Below are 27882 nucleotides of genomic sequence, written 5' to 3'. Positions count from 1 at the left end.
ACCTCCATCATTTGCCAACACCACAACACTGTACAACAATCGCCGTTGTAGCGTCGTTTGCCCATCGATTCCGCTGTCCAGGAGGCCTGTTTGAGTACGTTTGGCGCTATGCCGGCGGACATTCGCAGCTTTTTTGGCGGTGGCGCGCAGTCGAGAAGTCAGGGGAGCCAGCAGAGCCAAAAGCCGCCTTCGAAGAAGGTAGAGGTGTGATCTACTGTTCTTCACTTCCTCCATGACTCTTTGCCCTGCTGTTCCTTGTCCACCCTCCAATTAGGCAGCGCTGACATGGCACGTACGCGATTACAGACCAGTACGAAGAAGAAGCCTGGCAGGCCCGCTCGGAAAATCGTTGAGGACTCTGATGATGAAGAGGAATATGAGGAGAAGTTCGTGGTTTCTAAGTGAGAAAATAGTGTTGGACTGACACCTGCTAGGCCAAAGAAAGCTACCCCGAAGAAACCGACACCAAAGAAGCAGATGTAAGCCACACCTGTCATGGTATACTGATTGGCAGGACTAATGTCTCTTGTGTCTGCAGAAAGCGAGCCCCATCTCCGGAAGGTGAAGCGACCACTACATCAGAATTCTTTGGTAGCAAAAACAAGCCAAAGCGGTCCGAGGTGGTAGTCAAGCCGAAGAAGACTAACGAATCCACCCCCAAGCCCACACCCTCGAAACTCAATGGCAAAACTACGAAAGCTCTACCAGTTACACCGTCTACCAATGGCAAAACCTCTGCTCGGGCAAAGAAGCCAGTCACGTACGCTGCGCTGAAAGACGAAGATGAGGACTTCTTCGACGACGATCTCGATGGTGGAGACGATATATTTACCGCTAATTTCAAGAAGAACGGGAAGAGGGACGATTATGTTGAGATCGAGGATGATGAGGATGATGATCCCATTGTTCTGCCGGTTCGTGCCACTCCGAAGAAGAGTGCCCAGAAGAAGTCTATCAAAGATGAGGATGATTTCGAGCCCAACGAGGATATCGATATGAAGGACGCAGACCCGGAGGATGATGAGCGTATATTGGTCGACAAGCCTGCGAAGGCCAACGCGAAGAAACCTCGTGCTACCCTAAAGCGCAAATCAGTGGAACTTGACGATGAGGAAGAAGAACCTCCGAAGAAGGGTCGAGGTCGGAAAGCTCAAGACGCCAAGAAGTCACCCGTAAAGAAGAAGGCGAAGAAAGAGGATGCTACCGAGAGCTCTGCAGTCCAGGCAATTTATGACAGCATTCCACTCGTTCGCCCCCCAACTCCACCCCCCCAGAATGAAGAAGCGGCTAAATTCAAATTTGGTGGAGGCAACCAAGGTGCTCAGCCCACTGGTGGTAGCATGGAAATGCCTACTGGAGCTGAGAATTGTTTGGCTGGCTTGACTTTCGTCTTCACTGGGGTCGGTCAGTTTTGGCAACGAGAAGAGGCGCAAGCCCTGGTAAAGAGATATGGTGGCAAGGTCACCACAGCGCCGAGTAAGAAGACGAGCTATGTGGTACTCGGCAGCGATGCGGGACCGAGCAAACTTCGTAAGATCAAAGAGAACGGCATCAAGACAATCGACGAGAACGGACTTGCGGAGCTAATCCGTCGCTTGCCTCCAAACGGCGGTGACGGGAAAGCGGCTGCCGAGTACGAGAAAAAGCTAGCAATTGAAGCAAAGAAGATCGAAGAGGCTGCGGCTGAAATGGAAAGAGAGGAGCGAAAGCAGGCAGCCCAGCGGAAGAAGGATGAAGACATCAAGCAAAAAGCGCTTGGTGGAGCGAGCGCCAGCAAAGCGCCATTGCCTGCCGCTAAAGGCAATGAACCGGAGGTGGACAGTAGGCTCTGGACTGTCAAATATGCACCGTCTAGCCTTGGCCAGATCTGTGGCAACAAGGCACCAGTCGAGAAATTGCAGCGTTGGCTCAACAAATTTCAGAAGAATCAGAAAACGGGCTTCAAAATGGCTGGTCCGGATGGTAGCGGCACCTTTCGAGCAGTCATCATTCACGGACCACCTGGTATTGGCAAGACGACTGCAGCACATCTGGTTGCGAAGCTAGAAGGTTATGATGTTGTCGAAAGCAATGCTAGTGATACCCGAAGCAAGAAGATGGTTGAAAATGGTCTCAAAGGAGTCCTGAGTACTACATCTCTCCTGGGTTACTTTTCTGGTGATGGGAAGCAGGTTGAAGCGTCCAAGAAGAAACTGGTCCTGATCATGGATGAAGTCGACGGAATGTCAGCTGGAGATAGAGGTGGTGTGGGAGCTTTGGCTGCTGTTTGCAAGAAGACTCAAATCCCGATGATTCTCATCTGCAACGACCGCCGCCTCCCGAAGATGAAGCCTTTTGATTACTGCACCTTCGATCTGCAGTTCAGACGGCCGACTGTCGACAACATTCGGTCGAGAATCTCCACAATCGCGTTCCGCGAAGGCTTGAAGCTTCCGCCGAACGTCATCAATGCACTTATCGAAGGCAGCCACGCAGACATTCGACAAGTGGTCAACATGATATCAACAGCCAAACTAGACCAGACATCCATGAATTTCGATAAAGGGAAGGAAATGTCTAAGTCCTGGGAAAAGCACGTTATTCTTAAGCCGTGGGACATCACGAACAAGATCCTTGGCGGCGGCATGTTCGCCGAGAGTAGCAAGGCAACGCTTAACGACAAGATCGAGCTGTACTTCAACGACCACGAGTTTAGCTATCTCATGCTGGAGGAAAACTACTTGGGAACCAACCCCATGCGAGCCTTGTCGTATCAAGGGCGTGAGAAGAATCTTAAGCAACTGGAACTTGTCGAACAGGCCGCAGAGAGTATCAGCGATGGTGACCTTGTTGATAGGATGATTCACGGCTCACAGCAGCAATGGAGCCTCATGCCAACGCACGCCGTTTTCAGTTTTGTCCGGCCAGCCAGCTTCGTTTCGGGTAGCTTGGCAGGCAACCAAACTCGCTTCACGTCCTGGCTTGGGAAGAATAGCAATCAGCAGAAGCTCACCCGTTTCGTCAAGGAGATCCAAGGACACATGCGACTGCGGTCTTCCGGTGACCGCCATGAGATACGGCAGCAGTACATTCCTGTACTCTGGGAGAAAATGGTCAAGAAACTCCAAGTTGAAGGAAAGGAGGCGGTGCCAGAAGTTATCGACCTCCTGGATAGCTATTTCCTCACTAAGGACGACTTCGACGCAATCATGGAGCTGGGAGTTGGGTACATGGATCAAGAGAAGGTGAAGCTGGAGACGCAGGCGAAGGCTAGTTTCACGAGAATGTAAGTTTCCCGTGCTGAGATATACTTGCGGTTATAGCTAACGTGATCATTTCTAGGTACAATCAACAGTCCCACCCGCTTTCATTCATGAAAGCGAGCTCGGTTGCGGCGCCCAAAAAAGCGGCGAAGGAAAAGCCGGATCTTGAGGAGGCTATCGAGGAATCTGACGAGGAAGAGGTTGTCGAGGAAGCAAAGGACGATGACGACGACGCTGATCTGAGCAAGGATAAGTACGTCAAGCAGCCGAAGAAGAAGAAGGCTCCCGCTGGTAAGGGTAAAGGAAAGAAAGTGAAGGATGAGGACGACGACATGGATATCGATGAGGACGTCAAGCCGAAACCGAAGGCGAAGGCAAAGGGACGCCCGAAGAAGACTTGAGTCACGTTGAGTAGGCGCTTTCGTTATGTCGACTAGCCGGGATGCCTTCTCTCTCGAAGCATATTTTCTGGGTAGCTATGTCGTTATGGTGGTCCTTTCTGCAGCATATTTGGCGCTTATCTGCCTTGCGACATCATCTCCTTGTTAAGGATGGGCTGACAAGAGGCTGATGCGATATCTTGTATAGTGTCTACACTATTCGCACTACTCGCAATACTCGTAGGATAGGCCGTTAATCTTGAATACCTTTTCCAGAGCCTACATTGCTTCGCTCAACATGACTTTCAAAGATATCATCATTTACATTACGCAAGCAGTCACAGTAGTCGTCAAAATACCACTAAACACTTAGATATAGCTACTCAATTTAACTGGAATCTGCAGGTTAAGTTTTAGCTCGATTGGCCCAGAGCTGCGTGACTCGGTTGTGTCGAATTCACCGTTTCAGATGATGACGGCTTGGCGGAGGTAACAGCTTTTCAGTCCTGGGCTGACTGATTCTAGAATGAATAGGTAAGTGCAAAAGAGCCTAGGGTGCTTACTTGGAAAGTTTGAGGAGGATAGCTTGAGAGCTGCGGGTGTTATCGAAGAGGAAAGATAGGCTGATGGTCTCAAGGTCACGTGCACAAATGCGCTAATTATGTAAGCATGGGCTCCCATGTGGGTCAACTTCTCTCTCAATTACACGCCCAAAGGACAGGGGGGCATGCTAGAGCACTCGGGCAATATCTAAACCCTTATGAGACGATGGAGAGACGGAAGAATAGTACGCCGCGAATCATAGTTTTTCAAAGAGTACCCAATAAACCAAATCAGCGCTCACCGCTCCTGTAGATGTCGCTACCCATGCTGCAATCCCCCGTTTCCCAAGCACCGTAACACAACTAAATTCCAAGAGCAACCGATTATACTCATTTCTTCCGTTTATCAGACCGCTCTCTAGACCCCTCGTACTCTCTCCGCTCATTCGCCTTCTCTACGATCTTGACGGCTTCGTCCATGACATCACTCCCCACCCGCCAGCTGCGCAGCAAAACGCCCTTATCGCCAAGGATCTGCTCAGCCCGCGCCCACCGCTGTCGCCAAAGCTGCTCTTTCTTGTTCATGCCTTGCCCGTTTCCGCCCCCGTTGCCGCCGTTCGTACCAAGAGTCGAGTCGTTGTTTCGGGAGGGGTATTGCTGAGAGGACGTCGTGCTGTACGCATTGCTTTGAGACTGAGAGATATTGAGATTGCTGCTTGCAGCGGGGTTGCCGCCGCTCCATGCACCTTGCACTTTCGACGAGGCGTATGAAGCGGCGGCGACGGGGTAGGAGGCTATCGCCCTCCGCGGCGGTGGGGGAGGCGGCGCTGTGCGTTTCGTTGACGCTTCGGAGGATGTGCTCATGCTGCGCACCGAGTCGCTGGTGGGTGATGTCTGGTCCTGTGGTGTTCCATATAGGTATGAGGAGGCGGAAGGGAGATTGTTGTATGCGGACGCGAGTTTCTGGCGGGCGGAGTCCCTGTAGGAATATGATGGCTCGGCGCGCTCTGTGGGTGGCTTTTGTGCTGGTCTTGGTTTGGGGGATTGAGTCTGGACTTGGTTGGTTAAGGGGCTGGATCCGTGGATGGAGTTGGATGGACGGCGAGGTTTTGGGGGTATAGGCGGCTTTGATGAGGTTGTAGAGGATGCAAGCGGTGCTTCTTCGTTCGAAGTACTACGCAATGCAACAGGCTTCCGCGGTAGCTTCGGTGGCATCGACTTTGCACTGGAGGTCGAGGCTACGGACTTACGCTTCTCAGAATCCTCAACCTCAGCTGAAGTATGGACACGTCGAAGTGGCGATTGGTTATGGAACCCAGGATCCTGCTCACCGTCCGAAAAGTCTATGAGATTCTCCTGCGGTTCTGGCTGACGTGGCTGTGTTGATCTACGAGGTGGCAGCTGAGGTCTCCTCTCTGGGGAATCCTCCTCGTGAGGCCACGAATTGATGCCCTTCTTGTTCTCTCGTTCCATGTCCTTAAGTGAAGCAGAGATTGCTGCCTTGAGATGAGGGTCGTCATCTTCTTCCATGGGTGTCAATGAAGCAGTCGCTCGGCCATTCCTCCCACCTTGCGTACCTGTACTTGACGACCTCTCGCCAGTCAAAGGTCCCATTGAGGAATCAAAGAAGCCCCCCTTGAACGTAGGTGTTGTTACGTCTCGAATGAAAACTGCCAACACCCTTCCCGGGTTTTCTTGAACAAAGTCTGTGTAGACTTCGAGATCAGCTTCTCCACTGTCGCCCACAAGAATGAAGCTCCTCTCCGGAAAGTCTCTGGCAATCTTATCGAGTGTGCCCTTCTTTCTTTCCGCAACTGGCTCGAAGATACCTTGTAGCATGCCATTGTATTGCTTGAGATGAAAGGATCCGGATGGAAGGCCAGCCAGTGTGAAAAACTTCGTTAAGACTGGGTAAAGCTGCCAAGGCGAGTTGGAAACGTAGTGGAACTTCACGCCCATATCAGCCATTCGATTGTACCATTCTGTAACGCCTTCGATGGTCAAATCGCCGAGTTCGCGAATAAAAGCGTTACGGAAAATCTCGCGCGCACCGCTGCCGATTGCAGAGTGTTTGATAGTATCATCGATGTCACTGATGAGACTGATGCCCGTGGGATCGGTTATGACCACCTCCGTCGTAGCAGAAAGACGTTCCGATGCTATTATCCGTACATGAGTTGGGATAAAATCTAAAGCTGCACGGACGTTGAAGTGGCCAGCCGCGTTGGTGTACACCGTTCTCTGCTTTGACGTATCCTCGTTATAGAAGAAAACGCTAATGGGCTCATTCGCCATAGGGTTCGACATGAAAGGTTTTAGTCGCGCCATTAGATGGTTGTTTGCTTCTGTAAGCTCAGTAGGGCTCATATTTGCTGGTTGATTCCATGATTGCCGTTTCTGCAATGGAGTTATATCGTCATCTTTCAAGGAATTCAAGGACTTCAAAGAGGCGGCGTGCTTCAGTTGATGTGACCCTTTTCGTGAGTGTTGTGCAGGCGAATCGTATGGGCTGTCCGAATCGTCATCTCGAGCAGCCTCACTATACCCGCCCTTGGCCGCAATAGCACCCTCTTTCTCGCCTTTCATTAGAATAGCGTCGGCTTCTTTGGCAACCATGTCTTCGTCCCGTCTCGCTGCTCTTTCTTGGTGGCCACTGTGCGGACTCGGATTCCGGCTGCTGTCGCTGCTCTTGGCTGGAGGTGCATTTATACCAACAAGGCTCCTCGCAACCCCTACAAATAGGCGGTGCTTTCGAGTTAGCTGTCCCTTGTGAGGAGAATATATCCACCCGCGTACATCGACATCCACAATGGCATTATCGTCCTCATAAGCCTCCCACTGTTGTTTCCAGAACTCAGCATCTCCAGCACCAACTGAGTCTCGAACATCTCGTCCGTCGCCCGGCGTCTCCTGAATTGTTCCAGGCTCCGCTTGTGGCTTCTTCTTGATATGCTTCCTGGAATAACTCGGAAACAAGATCATCTCTTCCTCTCCACTTCTGACCACTGCAGCATCCGGAAAGGCACCTGGCGTGCCGTCATCTCCATCCTCATACCGCATATCCCGGTTACTGCTCCATCCTTGGGTGTAGCTCTGCTGGTAAGACTGCCGCAGCTCATTTGCCGCCTTTAGATAGCCCGCCAGTTTCTTCCTCCTCGCTCCAGGCTCCCGTCCCTCGGACCTATACCCGCCCATGTCTTGACCAGCACCAGAACTCTCCATATCGTAGCCGTTAGAACCACGCGACTGGTTCATCATGCGCCGTCGGGCGACAACATCGTCTCTATTAGAAGTAGTTGTAGGGCCTGGTCTTAGCAGGTGCCGTCCGAAGCTGCGGAGTTGCTGGATGATGCTCTGTGGGTCCTTTGCCTTCTTGAGCTTTGTAGCTTGGCGGTAGAGGATATATCTGCAGATACGGGACTGGGCCCTATGCTTGAAATTCGGGATGGTCTCGTGGCGGAATCGTGAGAGCTGAGCGCGTGCTCGGGTGCGCGTGGATGGGAAGATGTAGCGGAGGAGAGAGGAGGTGGCGTGGGATGCGGGCTTTACGCTGCGGCGGAGAGAGGGCGGAGGAGCCACCTTGGGCTAGAGGAGAGTGATGTAGGTTCGCGCGTTGGAGATGTGCATGTCAATGGTGCAGGCTGTAGAGCATGGAGAAGTTGAAAATACCATATTGGCTGGGACGTCATGGGGCGATCATTGGGACGGAATTGGGCACGGGCCATACTCATCTTCAATATTGCCAAGTTTGATGGAAGTCTCAGGGGTAGCTCCGATAATTGTAGATATGTATTGGATTCTTACTGCATACATTATACGATGCTCTAACGAGGGTGTCCATTCTGTGCGCAAAACTTATCGAGGCCAAACATGATATCTAAAGACGAGGTGTATCTCAAAAGGCTGCCGTATTCTATTCATAACTTCTAAGATTCGGTATTCTAGGAAAGTAAGGGGATGTGGGATTGCGATCCAAAAAACACTATTTCACTCCTTTGGCGGCCTCAATGATCGAGTCTATACTTCCAACATCCTTCCTCAGCGCACCTATGACTTCAGTCCAAATCTGCTCCCGCAATTTTTCTCCCTCTTCGCCCTGAAGTAGCGGTGGATCTCTGCAGAGACGTCAGCATCGTATATAAGTACAGGGCAATTGAAGCATACGGTCTAATCTGGTCATGGTACCAAAACTTGCCATTTCCAGCCGCTCCCAAAGTCGTCCCACTGACAATGATCCTGGAACCAGCTTCGGCACTTTTGGAGAAAAGGCCCAGGAAAATCGGTACTATGAGCTTGAAGTACCACGCATCAAACTCTCGGGCCAAGTTGGTGTTGGCGGCGCCAGGACACACGGCAGTAATAACGACGTCAGGCTCTTTGACGTTCTTCGAAGTGATGTTCGCAAGGGTTCCAACGATGCTCATGATGAGGAACTTCGATATTGCGTAGTTAACGTGCACGTTGTAGGTCGATTTTGCGTTGAAGGACGTTAGAATGGCGTCTTTATGGCTGGCCGGAATGCTGGCCGCATAGTGACGACTTGATCCGACAATCTCGAGGACAGGCTCACTTGCTGCAGTTTTGGAAGCCCTCAACTTGGGTAGCAAGAGGAAAGCGAGTAAGGATGTTGATAGTGTGTTGACTTGAAGTGTTTCTTCCCATCTGTATTTGCTTTGTCGATACTCGGGAACCGTGACCCCAGCGTTCAAGACCGCAATATCCAGATGATCCAACTCTTTCGAAGCACGCTCGGCGAACTTCTGAATACTGTCGTATGAGCACATGTCCACCTCCCACACTTCAAGTTGTCCAGTCTTGTGTGTCCGGCCTTCGATAGCGGACTTTGCTGTCTCGCCTTTCTGTACGGATCGAACACCAAGGATGACTTTCGAAGCTCCGAGGGCCGAGTACTTTACTGCTGCCTCGAACCCAATTCCAGAATTGGCTCCTGTAACAATGATGTTCTTGCCGGCGAAGGAGGTCGTTGTGTCGCGAGAAGGGAACCACTTCTGCTTAATCATAGTGAGTGACATGTTGTCTTGCAATTTCGAATAGGGATGCTGGATTGGATTAAGCTCAGGTTGGATTTTCCAATGGACAAGGAAACAAGGGAGGTGTCTTGCTCTCAGAAGAGGATTAAGTTGGATTTTACGCCGTTTACAGAGGGATGTCGTGCTGGATGGCGCGCCTCAGCGGACGAAATGCATCGGATTCTTATGAACTGAATACCTAGATAGACCTGTTTTAATGGACTATGCATTGTCCTAATCAGGGGTATACCGAAGTAACAAGGGGTCTAATAGGGTATACGCGAGTAAATCACTGTCTACTAGGCCTCATGAAGGTAGACATCCGCCGAATGTTGTCCATGTCATTGTCCCTCCTGGCCAGGCTAACACCGGCAAATGAAGGATAGTACTGGATTGCTAGGTAAGCAGAAAGCGAGTCCCGTCTCGTTTCGATGGTCTTCCATTGCAGGGACCTTAGCTGCGGCTACCGAGTCGTGACAGCGGATTTGAGGCTTGCAAGTCAATTGAAAGCAGAATCACGAAGAGACAGACAGCGCTGACACTGTAGGGCTGACAGACGAGCACGTGACGAGTAGGTGGGGCAGCAGTCGCGTGTAAAGCTCCTCGTCAACGCCAGAGCTTCCTCACTCCAACACAAAACATCCAGAGCTCGATCAGTCAACCACCACGAGCCTCTTGGTCCATCACAACCCTTGATTCAACACTGACCCAAGCACTGACCTGCCATCATGGAGAACATGAACAAGCTCAACGTCAATGACCAGCCGCCCATGCTTGACTGGGAGGCGCACCTCCGCGCTCAGCAGCAACAAGACCACGGTCCGACTGAACCTCCGCAGCAGAGCAACCCCTACGAAGGTCGCGTCCTCGGTGGCGCGGTCCCTCGAGATGTCCCTCAGCTCCCTCCGCAAGCGTTCACGACGTCCGCCCAGCTCCTCGAACTCGTCGACAGTAAGTCCCTCTCCTCAAAAAGTCCAAGCCGCGTCTCAAAGCTAACCACCTGCTTCCACCTATAGAGAAGGTCAACGTCTGCCTGCGCGATGATAAGTTCATCCAAGGTGTCATGCGCTCGTACGACAATTACGGTAGGCCCACCCCACCTCCATATCTCGACTACCTGCTAACGCAGCGTCCCACAGGCAATATCGTGGTCAAGGACTCGATCGAGAAGCTATATTGCCATGCCCAGAAGCTCTTCGCTGACGTCCCCCGCGGCATGTTCATCATTCGTGGAGAGAACATCGCGATGATCGGCGAAATCGTACGTGTTTTCCATGTCCATTGCCATGACCCTTCAAATCGCTAACAATTCTCCAGGATCTTGACAAAGACGATGACATCCCGGCTGGCTGGACCCGTGCTGACGTTGAGGTCGTGTTCCCTCTGCATAAAGCCGAATCAGAGGCCCGTAAGGAGGAGGTGGAGCGCAAGGAGGCGAATCTGGCGAAGCTCGGGTTCGTTCCGGAACATGGGATGGAGTTCTGAGGCGGCTTCAACTGGGGGTGACACTGTACAATAGACCGCTCTACGGAGCTTGATTCGGAGCCTGCGGGCGTGACGACCTCAAATGCATGCCCAAATCGGGCGGGGGGGTGCTTTTCGGAGCACCCCCCACAATAAACAACTGAAGCGATTCAAACTGCCTGTGTCTTTTCTGAGTGCCTGATTTGAAGTCTCATTGTAGAACCATCTGCTCAACACTTGAAATCGTGATGCCGGCATTTGGTGTTTCCTACGTCCTTGACGCTGTCTGAGGTCCTCCTAGATGTCGAAAAAAAGCACACTATGATGTCAAGTTTGCGGAGGTTGAAATCAAAAAACTGAGTTGCACATCTCTATAGCCCATTGAGGTGCTTCCGATCCTCATGCGATATGCCAACTAGAAGCCTGATCTGCGATGCTGTTTGACAACCTATCTGCCAGCGACCCGAAATCGCGCTGTTATGGTTCGAGAATTGCGAACTGCTTGACAATTTGATAGGCCTCCAACCCTTATCAAAAGGAAGAGCGCTAGGATGTAAAGATTCTCGGGTCGCGAATCAAGCAGCCAGCACGTGTGTGAATGCGCACTCGGAAAGCTCGACGAAGCGCCTCAGGTATGCCCTGATGTCTTTGCAGTGAGTGCGGTTTGGAGTGTCATATGAGTCTCCCAAGTCTGTAGTAGGTATTTCAAGGCCTCTGAAGTCGAGTTTTGCGAGCTGTATCGCGCCGTCAGAGAGACCTCAGCTTGGTCTCCATGATGCGCGCACGATGTCAACATCACGACGTCGTAATTCAAACCGCAATTTGGCACTTCCGGAGGCCATGCTGAAGCACCACTGTAGATGCTAACGAATAACTAGGAAGTTTGGCGTTTGCTTTTAACTGACGTGTTGTCGCGACGTGCAGTTTTTCCGGAGAGGCCAAACAAGGGCGACGACGATGTCTATTTGCGCACCTCCACCACACACCGCAGGATCTCCGGCTTTGCGACACCATCGTCACCGGCAATGGTATATTGGCCCAGGATCTGATGAGGACTGTGCCCGCTTCCAGGCGCTGCGCTGCGACCAGAGCGACAGACGGAGTCCCCAACCAGAGCCACCTGACCACGCGCGATTCTATCAGCGACACGAACTCGGAGACTTCCCGCACGCCCATCCTAGGCTCTAAAGCGAGACGCATTTTGGAAGGACAACTGCTTGGTGGACTGGAGGAGCGACACAGATACCAGGTATCAGGTGTGGCTGGATTGAGACTAATACTAGACCCGGATCGCAGCCTGCAGCTTTGGAAACACTCCACGACCAGAGACCTTCAACGATACTAGCAGACCGTCAAGAGCGAGGAAAGGATACTCCGATCTAGGAGCTTGATATGTCGCCGGGAGGTAGACCTTAGAAAGGCGGGCCCGAACACCACAACATTGGGATTAGTAGCTTGGACTTCTCCATATTCCAGGCGTTTGCCGCTGTTTGTGGTGCCTCAGCGGACTGCGAAAGAGCCGAACAAGATGCTAAGTCTTGTGGGGGCTGAATTGGAGTTTAATTTGGAGTCGTTCGATCTTTGCCCAGTATGATCCCAGAGATCCGGAATGCCACATTTCGTATTGATCCACTGTGCTTTCTGCACACGCTGATGACTCCTTCAGGGTCTCCGCGAGGGTAAAAAATGAAAAGAGACTAAGATTGAGATTGACGAATGGGAAAATGACGTCGAGTAGAAGAGAAGGAAGAGAGCATTGAAGAAGATGAAGACTATGGACATGATACCATTCATTAGGTGCTCGAAGAGAGGAAATTGAAGAAAGAGAGGGCTAAATGTGGCCACATCGGACTGGTTTCTTGACCCAATATGCCAGCTGGTCTTGCCCACCTTGGGATGCTATCTTTCGACTTGAGCTTGAAGCCCCTAAAGAGGTCTCGAGTTTATGGATCCGTCCCCAAAGACCAAACCATTGCAGCAATTGACAAACGTCAGCTCATGAGTCTATAGGACAACTTAGATAGTAACCTCTGTCAGCTAGTAGCTCAATTTCCGTTGACAAGAAATGATGCCGCGAATTGGACCCAGTATCGGACCACCTAGGCTACCTCCAAGGTTCTTTGAAACGAATCCGGAAGTCGTCCTTGTTCGATGACATTGGCTCCCCAATTGCTACAAGAGGATACTTGATGACTCGACGACGCCTTCGTTGTTATACAGGTGAAGACGGTCCATTTGTGTTTCCTCCAGCAGTCGGTGTATGTCCACGAGATCGAATCTATGTGGCTTAGGCGGTTTCGAAGGGAGGTCGATGGCTTGGTTTCGATCATCAATTCTTTGAAAGAAGGCTGACTGTACGAGTAGAGCACAACAAGATAAGGTGACTGTCTCAGGGCATTGAATGCTCAGAGTTGGGCCGCTACCTCGCTTTCCATTCTTGCTCTCCTGTTGTACTGGGTTACGGATGAAGCGTCGGTCCAAGCTACCTATGGGCAGGCACATGCTGTGATCTCGAGACTTGCTTCGCTATTCTTGCTACCATCTTCCAAGCTACCCTTTCCTATCATCAATATTCATCCCTTTGTTTTCTGCTATGTTCGTCATATTCCTCTCGTTGAAGTGGGGGCTGAGGGTGGTGACAACATCCTCTGCTTTTCATCTTTCTTGTCATCTTGATGCCATTTGGTTTAAGAAGATCGAGTAGTACGGTCGAAGTTCTCATTGTTGCTTTGCACCGCTCTCCTTCCGTTGTACTTAGTTGTGGGCGGATGATGAGCTTGAGATACCCGCGGACGGCGGTCCTAGTCGTGGCATTGGACTCTGCTTTGCCAACCTCGCTGCCACCTTCCATCCCGTTATACCCTTGAAGGAGGCCGTGTACTATCGTGTCTTCCCAGCTCAACTGTGGTTCCATCGTTGCGGTAGGCGCCGTATCGTGGGTGTGGGTGCTAGCTGGTAGGGTTGACAACCTCTGTTGCTCCTTCTCCCTGTTCACTGATGCTACAGCATGGAGGTATCCAAGGCCCTGTAGTAAGTGTGGTCCATGTTAACCTTGACGTCTTTTCGATTCTTGTTGACGAGGTCGCTGGTGAGATAGGCGGTGCTTTGTCTGTTGTCCCTGCTCCCCGTCCCTCGTCCTCTGCGGATGCTTGTGGGCACTCCAAGCTGCAGTAGTTAGTGCAGCTATATGTTAGTTCGTTTCAAGCTTGCCCCATTGTGGGTATGGCTCGTTAGGCAGTGAATGCTGTGTGGTCGTAGAGGTTGTGAAGTGGAGGAGTTTCCAAGGTTGGATACGCGACGAGGCGAATTTTGGGGCCGACGTCAACACCACCCCCTGCTCCCTCGCCCTCACCACCGAGCTATTCCACGCCTCCTGCTCATTTACTATCCATAAAGATAGTTGTCTCCTTATTATTCCCTCTATATGGCGAATCCATACCTCCTATTAGATTAGGATGCTCCCCTGCCATCTCCCCCTCGATTCGGCACCTCGCTGCCCCTCCAGAATCCTCCTCTTGCCGAGAATCCCGCCGTTCCACCTCAACTTATATCTTGCTCTCCACGCTCCACTAGTGTATCAGCTGTGTGCCCAATGCAGTCATTCCACCTTCCATGGCCGCTCTAATCCGAGCTACTCCAACCCTTGAAGAGCCACAATTAGGGCTTGACCGGTTATTTCAACAGGAGAACATAAATTCGATTTCAAGGGATAAGTATTTGTACGCAGGGCCGCAGCCTCAAGAGCTGGATGAAAAGCTGAACACTGGCGAAATATAATCTCGACACTCAGTGTGAGCAGCATTGACGACTCGGTTCACGGCGCGGAGTTGTTATCTGAGCATCCCAGCTTACTTCCTTGAAGAGTAGTTTTTCATTATACACTCAGTTAATATAGACGGACTCTGTTCGATAGCTTCTCCTGAGAAGATACTCAATCGCTCTCCAACTCCAACTACCGCGCCTCCTCCCCAACCTCCAGCCTCGTCTTTGGCTTCCATATAAAACTAGCATGAGCCTCTAGAAGATTTCCTCCTAGCATGCCGTGTTTGAATCGGATATAGACAGATTGTACAAGAACAATGAGCAAGTTAGACATCGTGACAGCTCAGTCGAGCGTCTGCCTACCAATGGCTGTACCCGCGATACCACAGCAAACCAACTAAAGCAATCTTCGCAGACGGAAATATATTTGACAAAGGTCTCATCGAGGGAGAAGAGACCAGATACAAGCATGCATCTCCCTGCTGTGGTTACGCAAGATCCCTAAATTGGGAGGCTTACCCTCTGCTACACAGTTGGGCCTGGTAAATGGACGCTGATGCTAGGGAACAGGACTTAATCACCAATTGGAAAAGACTACTGAATTAACAGATTGGACGCTACCGGTAGAGAACAGGCACTGTGTACTTCAAGGTCCATTTAGCTGCCCTTCTTGCCAAACCTCAACGATAGGCAAGTCAGGGTAGGACAGCGCTCCTATGCTCTGTTCAGAAGAGCAGTCTTTCATGTCCAACCTTTATAAGCGCCATTCACCATACCGCCAACCATCAATCAAAACAATCCGGTATGGTGTAGCTGGCTAACACGCTACCAGTACAATTACCCCAGAGCCTGGGAGTGCGACGGTAGAGACCCGGGTTCGAATCCCGTGTACCGGAAACAATTCTTTTTGCGGTCTCATTGATTACCTGAATGAAGAGCGAGGAGATAGCCGAAGGAATGTCCTTGGTCAAAGTGTTCTCGTAGCACTTTAGTGATATGCTGCTCCAACGCCTATATGCTCTTGTTTTTAGTACTCGAGTTTGCTAGTTTTACCACCACTAGTCAGGCAAACAATCACATTTCAGCACTTCTAAATACTGTTTTAGTGCATGATACTTAGCTGGACTCGGCGCGGATTCCCCTTATTCTGTAATCTAAGGGCCTCGCGTGGTGTATACCGTGATCTCCCGGCCCGATGTGCCTCCGGGGAGTAGGATATAACTACAGATGCAGCGGCTACTTTCTTCCATTCTTCATGAGCATTCTGAGCTGGGCTTAGTGAGGCAAAGCACGGAAGCGGGATTATCATGTGAGTGGTAGATTGACAGATCGCAACGGAGCACTCAATGGTTGTGCTCTTGGAGAATGTTTGGATTCTGTTGATCACCTTATGGCTTCGGGTTCTCGAGTGACTTTGGCCACACGATATCGCGCCGGAAGTCATGGGAGCTGGTTCAATCAACAGAGATGATCTTACCGTTCCATGGAAGTTGGGTTGGTTTGGATGCGTAGAAGATGGGCTGCGAACTCGAGCTTCATCATGAACAGAACTCGATGGTTATCAGAGTGAGCCATTGATGTCGGAGGTCTCCATTGAAGCCTGCAGCATACAACGACTACACCGCCGCAATGCCAACTATGATAATCTCTCCGTGCAGCCCAGCGGTATCTAAAGGGGTATATGATCAAGACGCTTTCATTCACCTTGCAACCCTAAGAAACCATACAGCCATCCCGTCATTCCTTAGAACGAACGCTTTTACCCCTAACTCCTACCCCATCAACCTCCCACCCGCCCAGAAACCCGCCATCCACAACGCGCCCCAAGCCGGCTGCACGACTGCCCTCAACACTCCAGGCCCTGGGCACGTCCCATCCAGGCCCCAACCAACACCAAACGCCGCCGCACCCGCCACAAATCGCCAGTCAATATCTCGCCACGTCTTCGTCGGTATGTCGTACTTTGGCGCGTAGGCGGGCGGCCGCTGGAAGCCTCGGATTTTGTTCTCGATGATTGCTGGGAGCATACCGAAAAGGATGACGGCGAGTAGAGAGGGGTCCCAGAACGTGGGGCTGGGGAGCGCGAAGAAGGCGAAAAGCTTAGATGCTTGCGCCATTCCGGAGATGTGGAGGCCGAGGCCGAATGTTAGACCGGCGACTAGGGAGGTTGTTAGGTACGACAGGGTCCTTGGGGAGGGAGAGGAATCCGACTTTTCTGCCTCTGGCTTGGTCGAGAGAGTCGCTATCAATGGTGGGAGTGTATGTCCAATGGTGATCGTTGCGGCGGCGAGGGTGAGAAGGGCGGTAAGGGTGTAAGGGGAAGGGTATACGGGAGTGTAGCAAGGGATTGTGCCGGAGCAGATGGAGGTGGAGAGGGAGGGCTGAGTCAGGTGGAAAGCGAAGACTGCTGTAGGAAAGAAGATGGAAACGGCGGCGAGAGAACGACCGGAGAAGCGTGAGAGGCCACATATCATGTGGCCTGAGGTGCAGCCGTTGCAGCCCTGGCAATGTCAGTTTACCTTCATCCTGTATCGACATCGCGGGAGTCTAACCTTGGTGCCCCATCCCGTCAGAAGTCCTGCCGCTATAGTGGTGAGGACTGTCATCGAGTCCCAGGTGATTTCAGGATATTGTAGTAATTCTGGCAGCACTATACGCAGCGGGAGAAAGCTCAATACCATCCCCACGAAGAAGAGAGCAGTTGAAAGTGTAGGTCCGTCGAATAGTCGGCGGAGCAGGCCCGAGAGTCCAAGGACAGAGCCATTGTTGTATAGTAGGATAGACGTCGACTGCCAGATTAGAATGGCACCGACGCTCGACTCGATCGGCGTGAACATGAGAGATTGAATGTGGCGTAGAGTGAAGAGGGGTTTGAAAGAACTTTATGTGGTACTTTGGTACATAGAGGATAAAGGCTAAGCGAAAGCCATGTGTGGACATAAAGGAAGAACTTGTCTACGCCCACCTCAAATGGATCCATTCACCTACGTACGTAGCCCCAGCGCTCCACGAGTCGACTAAAATTGGCCATGAGGTTGCCAGTCATTATGCCCCTTTGCTGTTTAGTCTATGATAGGTATAGGCTGTTGATATGGTCGGCGACGTAGCTCCGGGTCCACGCACCATCCCACGTGGTGCCACGGTCCGCAGCAGACAGCATGCTGACAGTGTGTTGTGGGGACGCCTTTTAAGGCATGAAGCTTCGGTCTCGGTTGGCTTGCTGAAAGCTTGGGTTTCAAGCTGACGTGCTTTTTCGATCACGAGGCTGGTCAGGAGGGATTCCGCGTTGTTCACGGCATGCTAAAATGTATCGCATTCTGCATCACAATAATGTGAGCCCAAAGCTCTTGCGTGCTAAGCATCGCACTATCTGTTAAGTGCTCCTAGCGCCCCGTATTGCCGGCCGATTTTCCCTAGGTACTACCTCGCCGATGTCGAGTGGATGAACGGCGACGTAAAGTCCGTCAGGAACTCCGACCTCCCGTGATGATTTGGAGTGTTTGATAAGGAAGGTATTAGAGTTGCACATTTATTCTGTATATGGATGGAAAGCATGAGAATGTCAGAAGTGGTGAAAGGAAAATGATTCTTCAACTCCATGGCCCTGATCGAAGATGGTGATACTTGCTTAGTCATGATATTGACCAATAATATCCCCGGAAAGTTAAAAGGTCGGCGACCTGATACCTGGCCCTGGACATATCTGCATCATGTCCAAGCGACGGAGAGATAGGGCCTATGTCTCGGGGAAGGTCTTTAGTCAGGTCCACAAAAGGTATGCTTCCGTGGGCTGGCAGAGCACCGAAATACCTAGAGTCAATGTTCAGGCGCTCAGCTCAGCAGAGTAGTTGATTGCATATATATGTACTGCATAACCTAGCTTGAAGCCATTATGTTACACTACATTTGAAGCAGATTTGAGGTGAGATCGGGTATCCTACGTGAAAACAGTATGGGATACAGGGGTATTTTACATTCCGCAGCATTGCGGTAGTTACCGTTGTCCAAGTCCGTTGGTACGGTGCAGCCATCTATAGCTAGACCACCCTTAATCGCGCCCGAGCGGCACCCATTTATGTTGGTTTCTGGTATGGTCTGAGAACGGGTAGGCACGCTGTTTGGAAGTTTTAGGGTTCGTAGAAGTAGCTCTTAATCAGCTGTAGATATTCGACAAGGCGATCTTATTGTTGGTTCCTACTTTCTCGTGGCGGACGGAGACCTCAGAAGCATCACACGTCCTAGCTTCAGGGCTTGTCGGAGTCTTCCTTCAATGTCTTGGGATTGGGATTCTTCATGGTTGGTTGTAATTGCGCGCCACTATGGGTCCAGATGGAACCCGCAAGGCCTTTATACCAATCACGTATCTACAGCAGTTAGCTTTTACCCTCCATTTGCTCCGAAGCATCACTTACCCCCTTAAACGGCGTGTCTTCCCTTCCCCAATCCATGAACAACACTCCGTAAACCAGTACAACTTCGTTCGATTAGCCATTGCACACCTGAAAGGCCATATGCCTACGTACAAATGATTATCCCATTCTGTGCCAGCTTAACACCCTTTGTCCATCTCGGCCTCGCCCACGCTAACTTGGCCCGGCGCTTGTATCGTCGTTCGAGTCGGAATTGGTGCTTCTGTGACATGTTGTCGAAATTGGGTGGCCATATCTTCTTCGCTTTGTAGGGATTCGACGCAAAATTGAAGGGCCTTGGAGCTTCGGCAGCTCGCCGCACCAGTGTTCGGAGCATTGCGATGGCGGGTGTGTCGTCAAGAGCATCTCGAGATCGAGGGACGTCAGGGACTAGTTCTCCGTGGCCAATCACAGCGCGTGTGGCAGAATGACTCACCGCTCAGCGGGCAACGTTGACTCCCCCACATCCAAACATTTTTCGGAGGCTGCAACATCGGCGCGACACCCTCAACTCTCATTTTCAAATCTAGTTCTTCTCCAAGGACTTGAACAGAACCGTGGAGCTTGGTTTTCTTCACTCTCTGCTCGGACGACCCATCTGGGCCCTCAATGGTCTGATAGACGAGTTTCATCCCACTTCGAGGCAAAAATTAGTCCAATCATGGCGGAAGTCCCAATTCGAGACAGTGTGCCGCACTCGGCGGTGAAGGCCACCCTCACAGTCTTGGACCCGGAGCATAGTAGCTCGAAGACGCTGAAGATTGAGAACACAGAGAAGAGAGATGACTTGATAGCCGTCGAAAAGAAGTATCAAAAGCTCTGGGCAGATCAACATGTCTTCGAACCTAATGCACCAACTTTCGAAGAAGCGCCATTTGAGTCAACGACTCCGGATGAACTCCACTCCAAATTCCCAAAGTGGTTTGGCACCATGGCGTATCCTTATATGAATGGAACCCTCCACGCCGGCCACAGCTTCACCGCCAGCAAAGTCGAGTTTGGTGCTGGCTTCGCTAGAATGCAGGGCAAACGCACTCTTTTCCCGCTGGGCTATCACGTCACGGGTATGCCCATCAAGGCTTGCGCTGACAAGCTGGTTCGGGAAATTGAGATGTTTGGTCCTACATTCGAAAGGTGCCCGATCGAGGACATCCTCGACGAGAACAAGGAGGAAGTTCCAGCTCCTGCCCAGGAAGCGAAGACTGATATGAGCAAGTTCACTGCGAAGAAGGGAAAAGCCGCAGCCAAGTCAGTCAAGACGAAGTACCAGTTCCAGATCTTGCTGGCTCAAGGGATCCCGGTAGAAGAGATACATAAATTCGCGGATCCCCAACATTGGCTGCAGTTTTTCCCACCGCTAGCAAAACGCGATCTGACGAATTTTGGAGCTCGCATAGACTGGAGACGACAATTTGTGACTACCGACGCGAATCCATACTACGACTCCTTCGTGTGCTGGCAAATGCGGAAGCTCAAGGAGATGGGCAAGATAAAGTTTGGGAAGCGCTACACTATCTACAGTCCCAAAGATGGACAGGCCTGTCTCGACCATGATAGGCAGTCAGGAGAAGGTGTACCCGTGCAGGAATACACTGCACTGAAGTTGAAGGTGAAGGAGTGGCCGGAATCTGCTCAAGAGATCCTGGAGGGCAAACTGCCAAAGGATGCCAACGTTTATTTCGTTCCCGCAACCCTAAGTATGTAGGGCCTTGTCATATTCATTACAGTATACTTATGGATCATAGGACCGGAGACCATGTATGGCCAAACCTGCTGCTTTGTCGGCCCAAAGATCAAGTAGTAAGTATCACACTCTTTGAAGAAGTTCAAACCTTTACTAATCGCCAAAAGTGGGATATTCAAAGTTTCAGACAACGAGTACTTCTTCTTAAGTCAGCGAGCAGCCCGGAACATGAGTTTCCAGAACATATTCCCAGAGTGGGGCGTATTTCCTCAAGTCGCTGAGCTTACTGGGTCTGATGTTGTGGGAACACTCATTAACGCTCCCTTATCTGTCCATACCGAAGGCGTTCGTATCTTGCCCATGGAAACTGTCAAAGATACGAAAGGAACAGCTGTTGTCACATCGGTCCCCAGCGACTCGCCAGATGACTATGCTACCGTCACTGATCTTGCCAAGAAGGCGGATTACTATGGAATCAAGAAGGAGTGGGCTGAGCTTGAGATCATACCAATCATCAGCACCCCAGCTTACGGCAACCTCACCGCGCCTGCCCTGGTCAAGGAACTGAAAATTCAGAGCCCGAAGGATACTAAGAAGCTTGAGGAAGCCAAGGAGAAGGCCTACAAAGAAGGCTTTTACAAGGGCACCATGCTCATTGGTGAGTTCAAGGGCAAGCCAGTGGAGGAGGCAAAAACCCTCGTTCGGCAGGTGTTGATCGACTCTGGTGACGCTTTCAATTACGCCGAACCAGACGGATTGGTGGGTCTAGCATTCAAGCCCTTCACTAAGTTGCGTATATTGACGGTTGTAGGTCATGTCTCGATCAGGCGATGTTTGTGTGGCGGCAAACCTGGACCAATGGTATATGAATTACGGACTCAACGGAGATAGGGAGTGGGCAGAGACTGTACTGGGTCATATCAAGGGCGACCTAAACACCTACTACCCTGAAGCACGGCACGCTTTCACCCAGGTTATTTCCTGGCTTTCCCACTGGGCTGTCAGCAGGTCGTATGGTCTTGGAACAAAGTTACCATGGGTTAGTCATTTGTCATATCTCATTTCGTATAGCTTTTACTTATTTCATCTAGGATCCCGCCGTCATGGTCGAGTCTCTCTCCGACTCTACCATCTATCAAGCATATTACTCATTTGCACACCTCCTCCACAAAGACCTTTTCGGCAAGGAAGTTGGACCACTCGGAATTAAGCCAGACCAGCTTACTGACGATGCGTGGGATTACGTTTTTGCGCGTCGAGATGATCTCGACTTTGAAACCACGATTGACAAGAAGGCTCTGGAAACCATGCGACGTCAATTCGATTACTGGTATCCACTGGACATTCGAACATCCGGTAAAGATCTCATTCAAAATCATCTAACCTTCAATCTCTACGTTCATACTGCGATCTTCAAGAAAGAGAGCTGGCCTCGGAGTTTCCGAGTGAACGGACATCTGATGCTAAATGGAGAGAAGATGAGCAAGAGTACGGGCAATTTCTTGACCCTCGAGCAGGCGGTTGAAAAATTCGGCGCAGACGCAACTCGGATAGCTCTTTCTGATGCTGGTGATAGTTTGGAAGATGCCAACTTTGATGAGTCTGTGGCAAATAGCGCGATTCTAAAACTGTACGAGCTAAAGAAGTGGTGCGAGGAGATGGTTCATGATGCCAAGATCGTCGCAGATGGAGAAGAGTACAAGCATGTGCGCGATGATGAGGGCAAGAAGTTTAAGAACATCGACGCTATACAACGCAAGTCAGGTTCGCCATATTTGTTGTGGGACAAGATGTTCGACAACGAGATGAACTCTCTGGTAATCGAGACTCAGCAAAATTATGAGGGAACGATGTATAAGCTGGCCTTAAAGACTGGCTACTACGACTTCACTGCTGCGAGAGATTTCTACCGAGAGGCCACAAAGGCTGCTGGTCTAGGAATGCACGAGGATCTTGCGAGGCGATTCAGTAAGTCGCCAATTACTTCTCTCTGAAAATCCCACCGCTAACAGCCGCTAGTTGAACTCCAAGCCCTTCTCATCACTCCCATTGCTCCCCATTTCGCCGACTACATCTGGCAGGAAGTTCTCAGGAAGGATGACACCATCCAGAATGCTCTTTTCCCCAAAGTCCAAGAGCCGATCCCAGCCCTTACCGCCGCCCGCGAGTACGTTCGCACAACATCGTCAAATATCACCTCCGCGGAAGGCGCTCAAGTGAAGCGACTGGCGAAGGGCAAGACTGCCTTGTTCGACCCAAAGAAAGGTCAGCCATCCAAGTCTTCCGTCTGCGTTCTACAGATGCGCTTTTTTTATACAATAGTTATGATGCTAATTAATCTCTTACTTATAGACAAGAAAATCACAATCTTCGCCGCAACCGCATACCCTGCCTGGCAAACCAAATACATCGACCTCGTCCGCTCCTCCTACCCGGCCCTCGATATCAAAGCCATCTCGAAATCAGTCGACAAAGCCGAGAGCAAGAAGGCTATGCCGTTCATCAACGGCCTCAAGCGCCGCCTCGACAACGGCGAGTCGGCTGAGGTTGTGCTGAACCGCAAACTAGTGTTCGATGAGTTGGACACGCTAAAGGCGATGGTACCTGGCTTGAAGCAGACGGTTAGGTATTGCAAGATTGTGGAGATTGTAAGTGTGGATGAGGGAGGGCAGAGTGGGACGGTGGTGGTAGGGGAGGTTGAGGGAGGAGGCAAGCGGGAGGGATTGCCACAGAATGCGGGCGGTGCGGAGCCGGGAGGTCCGAGTTTCTTGTTTGAGAACATTTGAGGTGTGACGAGACTTGTGAGTCGGCTTGTTTCGTGTCTCTAAAATTGAGGTGGGTGTTGTAGCTGGGCTTTCTCCCTTATCAACAGGCGAGGGCTCAGGGAATGCGTAGAATTAGAAAAAGAAGAAATGGACTTTCTAGTGTGAGCCAAAACTGAATGAAGATGTTGGAGCGAAACAGTCCTTGTGAAGGCATTCATCGGCCAGTCACAGTACTCTCATTCAATGTGGAAGAGTTTCTAGGACATGTGCGGGTCACGTGATGTGGCTTTCCGGGAGGCAATAATCATATGGATCGGTACTCCAGCATGATCGCTCGGCGTCGGTGCCTTCAAAAGAGGTGAGACGGACAGATGATGTTTGTGGCTGGGAGATCAGAGCTGAACAAAATCCCAACTAATAGTGTCTGCAAAAAGGATTCTGGCGAGAAGGCATGGAGGCGGGTTGGTACCTCTCCTCAATGCTCTTCATCATCTCAACAAATTGCTGCACAGCATCAACAGCAATCTAGCTCAATGTCGCTCACAATATCTTGTGGAGACGGGCGCTAGAAAAGGAGGAGGATGAGGAGCATCACTAGCTAGAGGTTGCTGCACCATTTCTCGACTCTCCCGAACCGCCGGCACACAACCATCAGTTCACATCCTCTCATCTTTCGAAGGAGACCACGAACGTATCTTCTTCCAAGAGTCGATGCTCCAGCTCCATGGGAGGCTTTCCAGAAGGTTTTCACACCATTATTGTATGTCTAATCCTGTTTTGCACCGCTAGCCCCAACTCCAGCATGTAGACATACCACGGAATAGGTTGATCATGTCATGGCCCCAGCTACAGAAAAGGCAGCCACTGTATGCAGCGGTGTCAGGTCTGTTTCTGATCTCCTCGGCTCATCCTCCTCCTTGACTCTTCCCCCTCCTCCTTCTTGACTCTTCCTCGAGAAGATTAAGAGGACCGGGGCGGGCGAGGGTTTTATAGCCACGAGAAAGGGGATAAGGGAAGTGCACGTGGTTCAGGGACTTTCACGTGCCATGCTAGGGAAGTTGAGGGAAAGAAATCCAGTCTACTGTAGCCGTCGGTACCGCATGTATGGAGACGGGCGCGCTAGAAAAGGAAGAGGATGAGGAGCATCACTGGACGGATGTGATCCACCACTCGAATCTCCCGAATCACCGGCATACCACATGTTCCTATCTTCCTTTTGATTTCAATCCAACACCCAGCCAGACCCGACCACATGATGGACAAGCACTGGGGTAGTTTGATCCACCCCCGGTTCTGATTCATAGCAGTACGGATTGCCATGTTTTGATCCACTGAAGGCCTCCCATGGAGTCGAACCCTGTCTGGTTTTTTATCCCTCTACCTCAGGGTACTCCTCCTTGGAAAAAGAGGAAGACGAAGCTGCTGGCGGAAGATTTTATACGAAAGGAGGGGCTGAGGTCACGTGGGTTTCGCGTAGGTCACGAGATCTTTTGCTGGGCATTGTATATGGGACCGTGTGCCGAGTCCTACACGTGCTTTGAAACATGGAGAGTCCTCGGGCATCTTTTGTTCACTGTCGGTACTTCACTGGCGAGGCACCGCAGCCACGATCCAGCTTCTCCAAGTCTGCCACACAAGAGCCCTACCGCAGGTGCATGAACAATGCGTGGAGGACCGTCAAATGTTCCCCTGGTGGTCCGAGAAGGCGGCTGCACTGCTGCTCGACATCTCCTCTGGATGATGCCTCTCGTCACTGAGAATAGCTATGTACTGGATCCGGACAGTAAAGCACTTTGTTACCTAGTAGTGCTGTCCACCGCTCCCCATTGCTGCTGGAAACCATCGAAAGAGCGAAGCAACACGACCATCGACTGTTTCGCCAGCTATTTTCTAACGCACCATTTGGACTGACATCTCTTGATTTTGATTCGAACAGCCTCCGCAACATGCGCGTTGTCCTGGAAGGTTTCGAACAAGCCACACAACCATGTGAAGCTTGTTGTAGACTGCATTGAAATTCCCAGTCCCTCCACCACTCTGCCCACTAGTGGAAGCCGAGGAGAAGTTTTTATACCCGCTGCGAGGGTTTGTTACGTTCCCAGCACGTGTGTGTTCTTAGTCACGAACAGATATGGAAGGTATTCTGCTTTCAATGCATTGAACACTGAGATGAGAACGCTGTGGTATAGTCCTTCCTTTTCCTCCTTTTCCCCTAATAGTACCAGTTTGGTACTGTACTTACCCTTTCCCACAAGTGCCTTTAGACGGACGACTTGGAACGCGAACCGTACCGATGGAAGCGAAGGACGAACGATAATGGAATTGTGTTGAAGATAGAATGTCACTCCTCCCATCCCCACGCCTCTTTCAAGTGCGTCTGCGCCGTGCTGGTCGGCCAGGCGTGGATCTTCTCCGTTTTCAGGATGATTTCCAGCAAGGCTTCTTGCTCGGCGCGCTCGGTGAAGCGGTCGCCGGCCATGGCTATGGCCATTGATGCGGTGCTGTAAGGCGTTAGAAGAGTTATACATGGCGTCGGACGGGAGGGAGGAGGAGGAAGATGAGGGTGAGCTATCAAGGAGACACTTACACATAATTCGGCGGAGTCTTCGAGTTCGACTCTGCCATCCCACAGAGCGTACGAACATCCGTTTTGATCTCTTCCTATCTCGTTGTCAGTAACAGCTCATATCAAGGGGCTCGTTTAGCCAAGGAAAACCACAAACTCACATCCATAACCTTCAACGCCGCCCTCTGCGCCGGCCCCAACCGCGGCACCTTGGGATTATGCGCTGTCAGCAGTATCCTCGCAAGGTGATAATGCTGCAGCCCGGTCACCACACTATCACTCAACAACCACACCTCCGGAAAGAACCCAGACGCCTCCGCACCCGCAGGCCCCGCCGTGCCCTTCGCCTCGCGATAAAAGATCGGCCGGAACGAATCCGGCTTGTACGCCGCCCACTCCTGGCTATATTCGACGAGCTGGTTATACGTCGCCACGCTGTCCCTATTCGTGCTGTTCTCCGAGTCGCCGAAGCAGTACCGCAGCACGTCGGCACAGAAGACGACGATGCGGTTGGCCCACACGCAGTCGGACGCGGGCTCGAAGGAGCGGTCGATGTTGCAGTGAGACAGGGCGGGGAGGATGGAGCGCTGGTTGACAAAGGCCATGTAGACCTCCTGCCGCAGCCCGACCCAGAAGGCGGCTTGGCGGAGGCCGCCGAGGACGGTGGAGGACTCTTGTGCGCTGATGAAGATGTGGGTCCCGATTAGGTGTGACTGCGTGTCGGTGCCTGAGACCGGGACTGTGGGCTGTTAGTGAGAGGTCGAGACTGGTGATTATTGCTGCTGCCCAACACTAATGGGCTGCTTGTCCACATGATGACAATAAGAATGAGGAGAGGGGTGAACATCAGCTCCCGATGCATGTGAGTGTGCAGTAGATCGGGTGGAAAGAGGGTCAGGTATCCTCTCGATGCACATAGCAAAGTCTAGCTCGCTGAACCAGGGCTAGGAGATACCATCAGAGGTAATGCAGAGGCGATCACATCACGAGACCTTCTTTATCGAATTGGCGGAACATTCGCCCCTCCGAGGAAGAGGAAAGCCCACATGGTGGAGAGACTTGAAGGCTTGAGAGTGGAGAATGAAAAGGGCGTCCTACCTTCGACTTCCTCCAAAAACCGCAGTATGACCGTAGCGGCCAGCAGATTCTCATCCATGATAGCCGCAGTGTCGTTCAGCATCGGAATAAGATGCTTCAGACATTCTTGGTGATACCTGTCGGCGACATACGGGTCGAACTCGCAGACACGACTCAGATGCCTGGCTGACGCCGCAAAGATGGCATTCAGAAGCGTCGGACACACAGCGGCCCTCTGTGGGACCACTAGAGCAAAGTGGCGATCGGGATCACACAAATCAAACGAGGTGGCCAGATTGTCGATGAAGTACCGCATCAAGTGGGCCTCGTGTCGGTCCTGCAGCGGCCAGGCTGGTGCCTCGAGGTAGATCCTGGCGAGGGTTTCTGAGACGGCCGAGTAGCCTGTGGCGAACTCGCTGCAGTGGGAGTCTGTTGGCTCCAGCGGCTCGAAGCTGTCGGCCCCGTTTAGTATATCCCGAAAGGGCTCGTGGCCGGAAGTAGTCGAGAACGAATCCCGGAGGCGGTGGTGACTAGCTACCGGAGAGGAGATCAGGCGAGAATTGCTGTCTGGAGAGTTGTGGAACACATCGGAGAAGTTGAAAGGCGAGTCTAGCTTCCGTCGTTTCGCGGGTGAGGGAATATCAGTGTTGGGCGTGTCTATGCTGTTGGTCCTGAGAGGTGTGGGGTGAGAAGTGGCTGATGGAGTGGGGACCATGAAGGAGTCAGGGGCCGAGCGGATGCTGCCATTCCACTCAGCGGGAGTGGCAGCACTGTTCGTGTTCTCGGGCTCAGAGTCGCGGTCGTAGATGTTGACCAGCTCCTGAGTCTCGTCTACGAAGCTGAGGGTGTGCGTCGTCCGACACCAGGGCTGATTCTCGGCGAAGTCATAGTCGCACTTGGTGAGACCAGAGCCTTTCTGATTAGCCACGCTTGTCGAGGTCAGCAATCTGATAACGGCAAT

The 27882-nt window shown here is 51.5% G+C and overlaps 7 protein-coding genes and 1 non-coding gene across 8 annotated transcripts; 4 read left to right on the top strand and 4 right to left on the bottom strand.

Annotated features, from left to right (window-relative positions):
* The first annotated feature begins 61 nt into the window (after positions 1-61).
* On the top strand, positions 62-3925 carry BDZ99DRAFT_509339 (DNA replication factor C, large subunit). The gene is made up of 6 exons (XM_033724396.1): positions 62-204; positions 307-386; positions 435-479; positions 539-623; positions 663-3265; positions 3322-3925. The coding sequence occupies exons 1-6, from the start codon at positions 109-111 to the stop codon at positions 3641-3643; spliced, it is 3231 nt and encodes a 1076-aa protein (XP_033575859.1). The 5' UTR covers positions 62-108; the 3' UTR covers positions 3644-3925.
* Positions 3926-4289: 364 nt separating this feature from the next.
* Positions 4290-9197, bottom strand: BDZ99DRAFT_571750 (uncharacterized protein; the record flags this gene model as incomplete). Its single annotated transcript, XM_033728127.1, has 3 exons — positions 4290-7749; positions 8156-8279; positions 8329-9197. 3 exons carry the CDS (start codon positions 9195-9197, stop codon positions 4555-4557), a joined length of 4188 nt encoding a protein of 1395 aa, XP_033575858.1. The 3' UTR covers positions 4290-4554.
* A 625-nt stretch (positions 9198-9822) lies between these two features.
* Positions 9823-10787, top strand: BDZ99DRAFT_463749 (uncharacterized protein). The gene is made up of 4 exons (XM_033720139.1): positions 9823-10145; positions 10211-10279; positions 10334-10455; positions 10512-10787. Exons 1-4 carry the CDS (start codon positions 9923-9925, stop codon positions 10677-10679), a joined length of 582 nt encoding a protein of 193 aa, XP_033575857.1. The 5' UTR covers positions 9823-9922; the 3' UTR covers positions 10680-10787.
* A 4431-nt stretch (positions 10788-15218) lies between these two features.
* BDZ99DRAFT_t52 lies at positions 15219-15317 on the top strand. Its single transcript has one exon. It is a non-coding gene; the product is annotated as a tRNA-Tyr (tRNA).
* Positions 15318-15719: 402 nt separating this feature from the next.
* BDZ99DRAFT_571748 (YeeE/YedE family integral membrane protein-like protein) lies at positions 15720-17257 on the bottom strand (the record flags this gene model as incomplete). The annotated part of the gene is made up of 3 exons (XM_033728126.1): positions 15720-15869; positions 16197-16921; positions 16973-17257. The coding sequence occupies 3 exons, from the start codon at positions 17255-17257 to the stop codon at positions 15809-15811; spliced, it is 1071 nt and encodes a 356-aa protein (XP_033575856.1). The 3' UTR covers positions 15720-15808.
* A 1167-nt stretch (positions 17258-18424) lies between these two features.
* Positions 18425-19188, bottom strand: BDZ99DRAFT_41615 (uncharacterized protein). The gene is made up of 2 exons (XM_033716778.1): positions 18944-19188; positions 18425-18894 (listed from the first exon to the last, which is right to left on the bottom strand). Exons 1-2 carry the CDS (start codon positions 19164-19166, stop codon positions 18794-18796), a joined length of 324 nt encoding a protein of 107 aa, XP_033575855.1. The 5' UTR covers positions 19167-19188; the 3' UTR covers positions 18425-18793.
* Positions 19189-19340: 152 nt separating this feature from the next.
* BDZ99DRAFT_571746 (leucyl-tRNA synthetase) lies at positions 19341-23499 on the top strand. The gene is made up of 7 exons (XM_033728125.1): positions 19341-20526; positions 20575-20629; positions 20681-21272; positions 21325-21552; positions 21605-22481; positions 22533-22778; positions 22866-23499. The coding sequence occupies exons 1-7, from the start codon at positions 19491-19493 to the stop codon at positions 23297-23299; spliced, it is 3468 nt and encodes a 1155-aa protein (XP_033575854.1). The 5' UTR covers positions 19341-19490; the 3' UTR covers positions 23300-23499.
* A 2120-nt stretch (positions 23500-25619) lies between these two features.
* Positions 25620-27813, bottom strand: BDZ99DRAFT_389299 (uncharacterized protein; the record flags this gene model as incomplete). Its single annotated transcript, XM_033715626.1, has 5 exons — positions 25620-25779; positions 25866-25939; positions 26006-26583; positions 26943-27405; positions 27460-27813. Coding segments are annotated over 5 exons (1629 nt in total), but the record flags the coding sequence as incomplete, so codon positions are not given.
* Between the last annotated feature and the right edge of the window lie 69 nt (positions 27814-27882).

The sequence above is a fragment of the Mytilinidion resinicola genome, assembly GCF_010093595.1.
Source record: "Mytilinidion resinicola strain CBS 304.34 unplaced genomic scaffold BDZ99scaffold_11, whole genome shotgun sequence".
Lineage (NCBI taxonomy): Eukaryota > Fungi > Ascomycota > Dothideomycetes > Mytilinidiales > Mytilinidiaceae > Mytilinidion > Mytilinidion resinicola.
This window is presented reverse-complemented; position numbering and strand designations above follow the sequence as displayed.

Excerpts from the sequence above, each read along its gene's own strand:
- BDZ99DRAFT_509339 (XM_033724396.1), top strand. The coding sequence starts at position 109 with ATGCCGGCGGACATTCGCAGCTTTTTTGGCGGTGGCGCGCAGTCGAGA. Across the intron at positions 387-434 it reads GAAGAGGAATATGAGGAGAA|GCCAAAGAAAGCTACCCCGA; the intron begins GTTCGTGGTTTC and ends GACACCTGCTAG. Across the intron at positions 480-538 it reads CCGACACCAAAGAAGCAGAT|AAAGCGAGCCCCATCTCCGG; the intron begins GTAAGCCACACC and ends TTGTGTCTGCAG.
- BDZ99DRAFT_463749 (XM_033720139.1), top strand. The coding sequence starts at position 9,923 with ATGGAGAACATGAACAAGCTCAACGTCAATGACCAGCCGCCCATGCTT. Across the intron at positions 10,280-10,333 it reads GCGCTCGTACGACAATTACG|GCAATATCGTGGTCAAGGAC; the intron begins GTAGGCCCACCC and ends AGCGTCCCACAG. Across the intron at positions 10,456-10,511 it reads TCGCGATGATCGGCGAAATC|GATCTTGACAAAGACGATGA; the intron begins GTACGTGTTTTC and ends ACAATTCTCCAG.
- BDZ99DRAFT_41615 (XM_033716778.1), bottom strand. The coding sequence starts at position 19,166 with ATGCTCCGAACACTGGTGCGGCGAGCTGCCGAAGCTCCAAGGCCCTTC. Across the intron at positions 18,895-18,943 it reads ACAGAATGGGATAATCATTT|TTGTACTGGTTTACGGAGTG; the intron begins GTACGTAGGCAT and ends AATCGAACGAAG.
- BDZ99DRAFT_571746 (XM_033728125.1), top strand. The coding sequence starts at position 19,491 with ATGGCGGAAGTCCCAATTCGAGACAGTGTGCCGCACTCGGCGGTGAAG. Across the intron at positions 20,630-20,680 it reads GTCGGCCCAAAGATCAAGTA|TGGGATATTCAAAGTTTCAG; the intron begins GTAAGTATCACA and ends AATCGCCAAAAG. Across the intron at positions 21,273-21,324 it reads ACGCCGAACCAGACGGATTG|GTCATGTCTCGATCAGGCGA; the intron begins GTGGGTCTAGCA and ends TGACGGTTGTAG.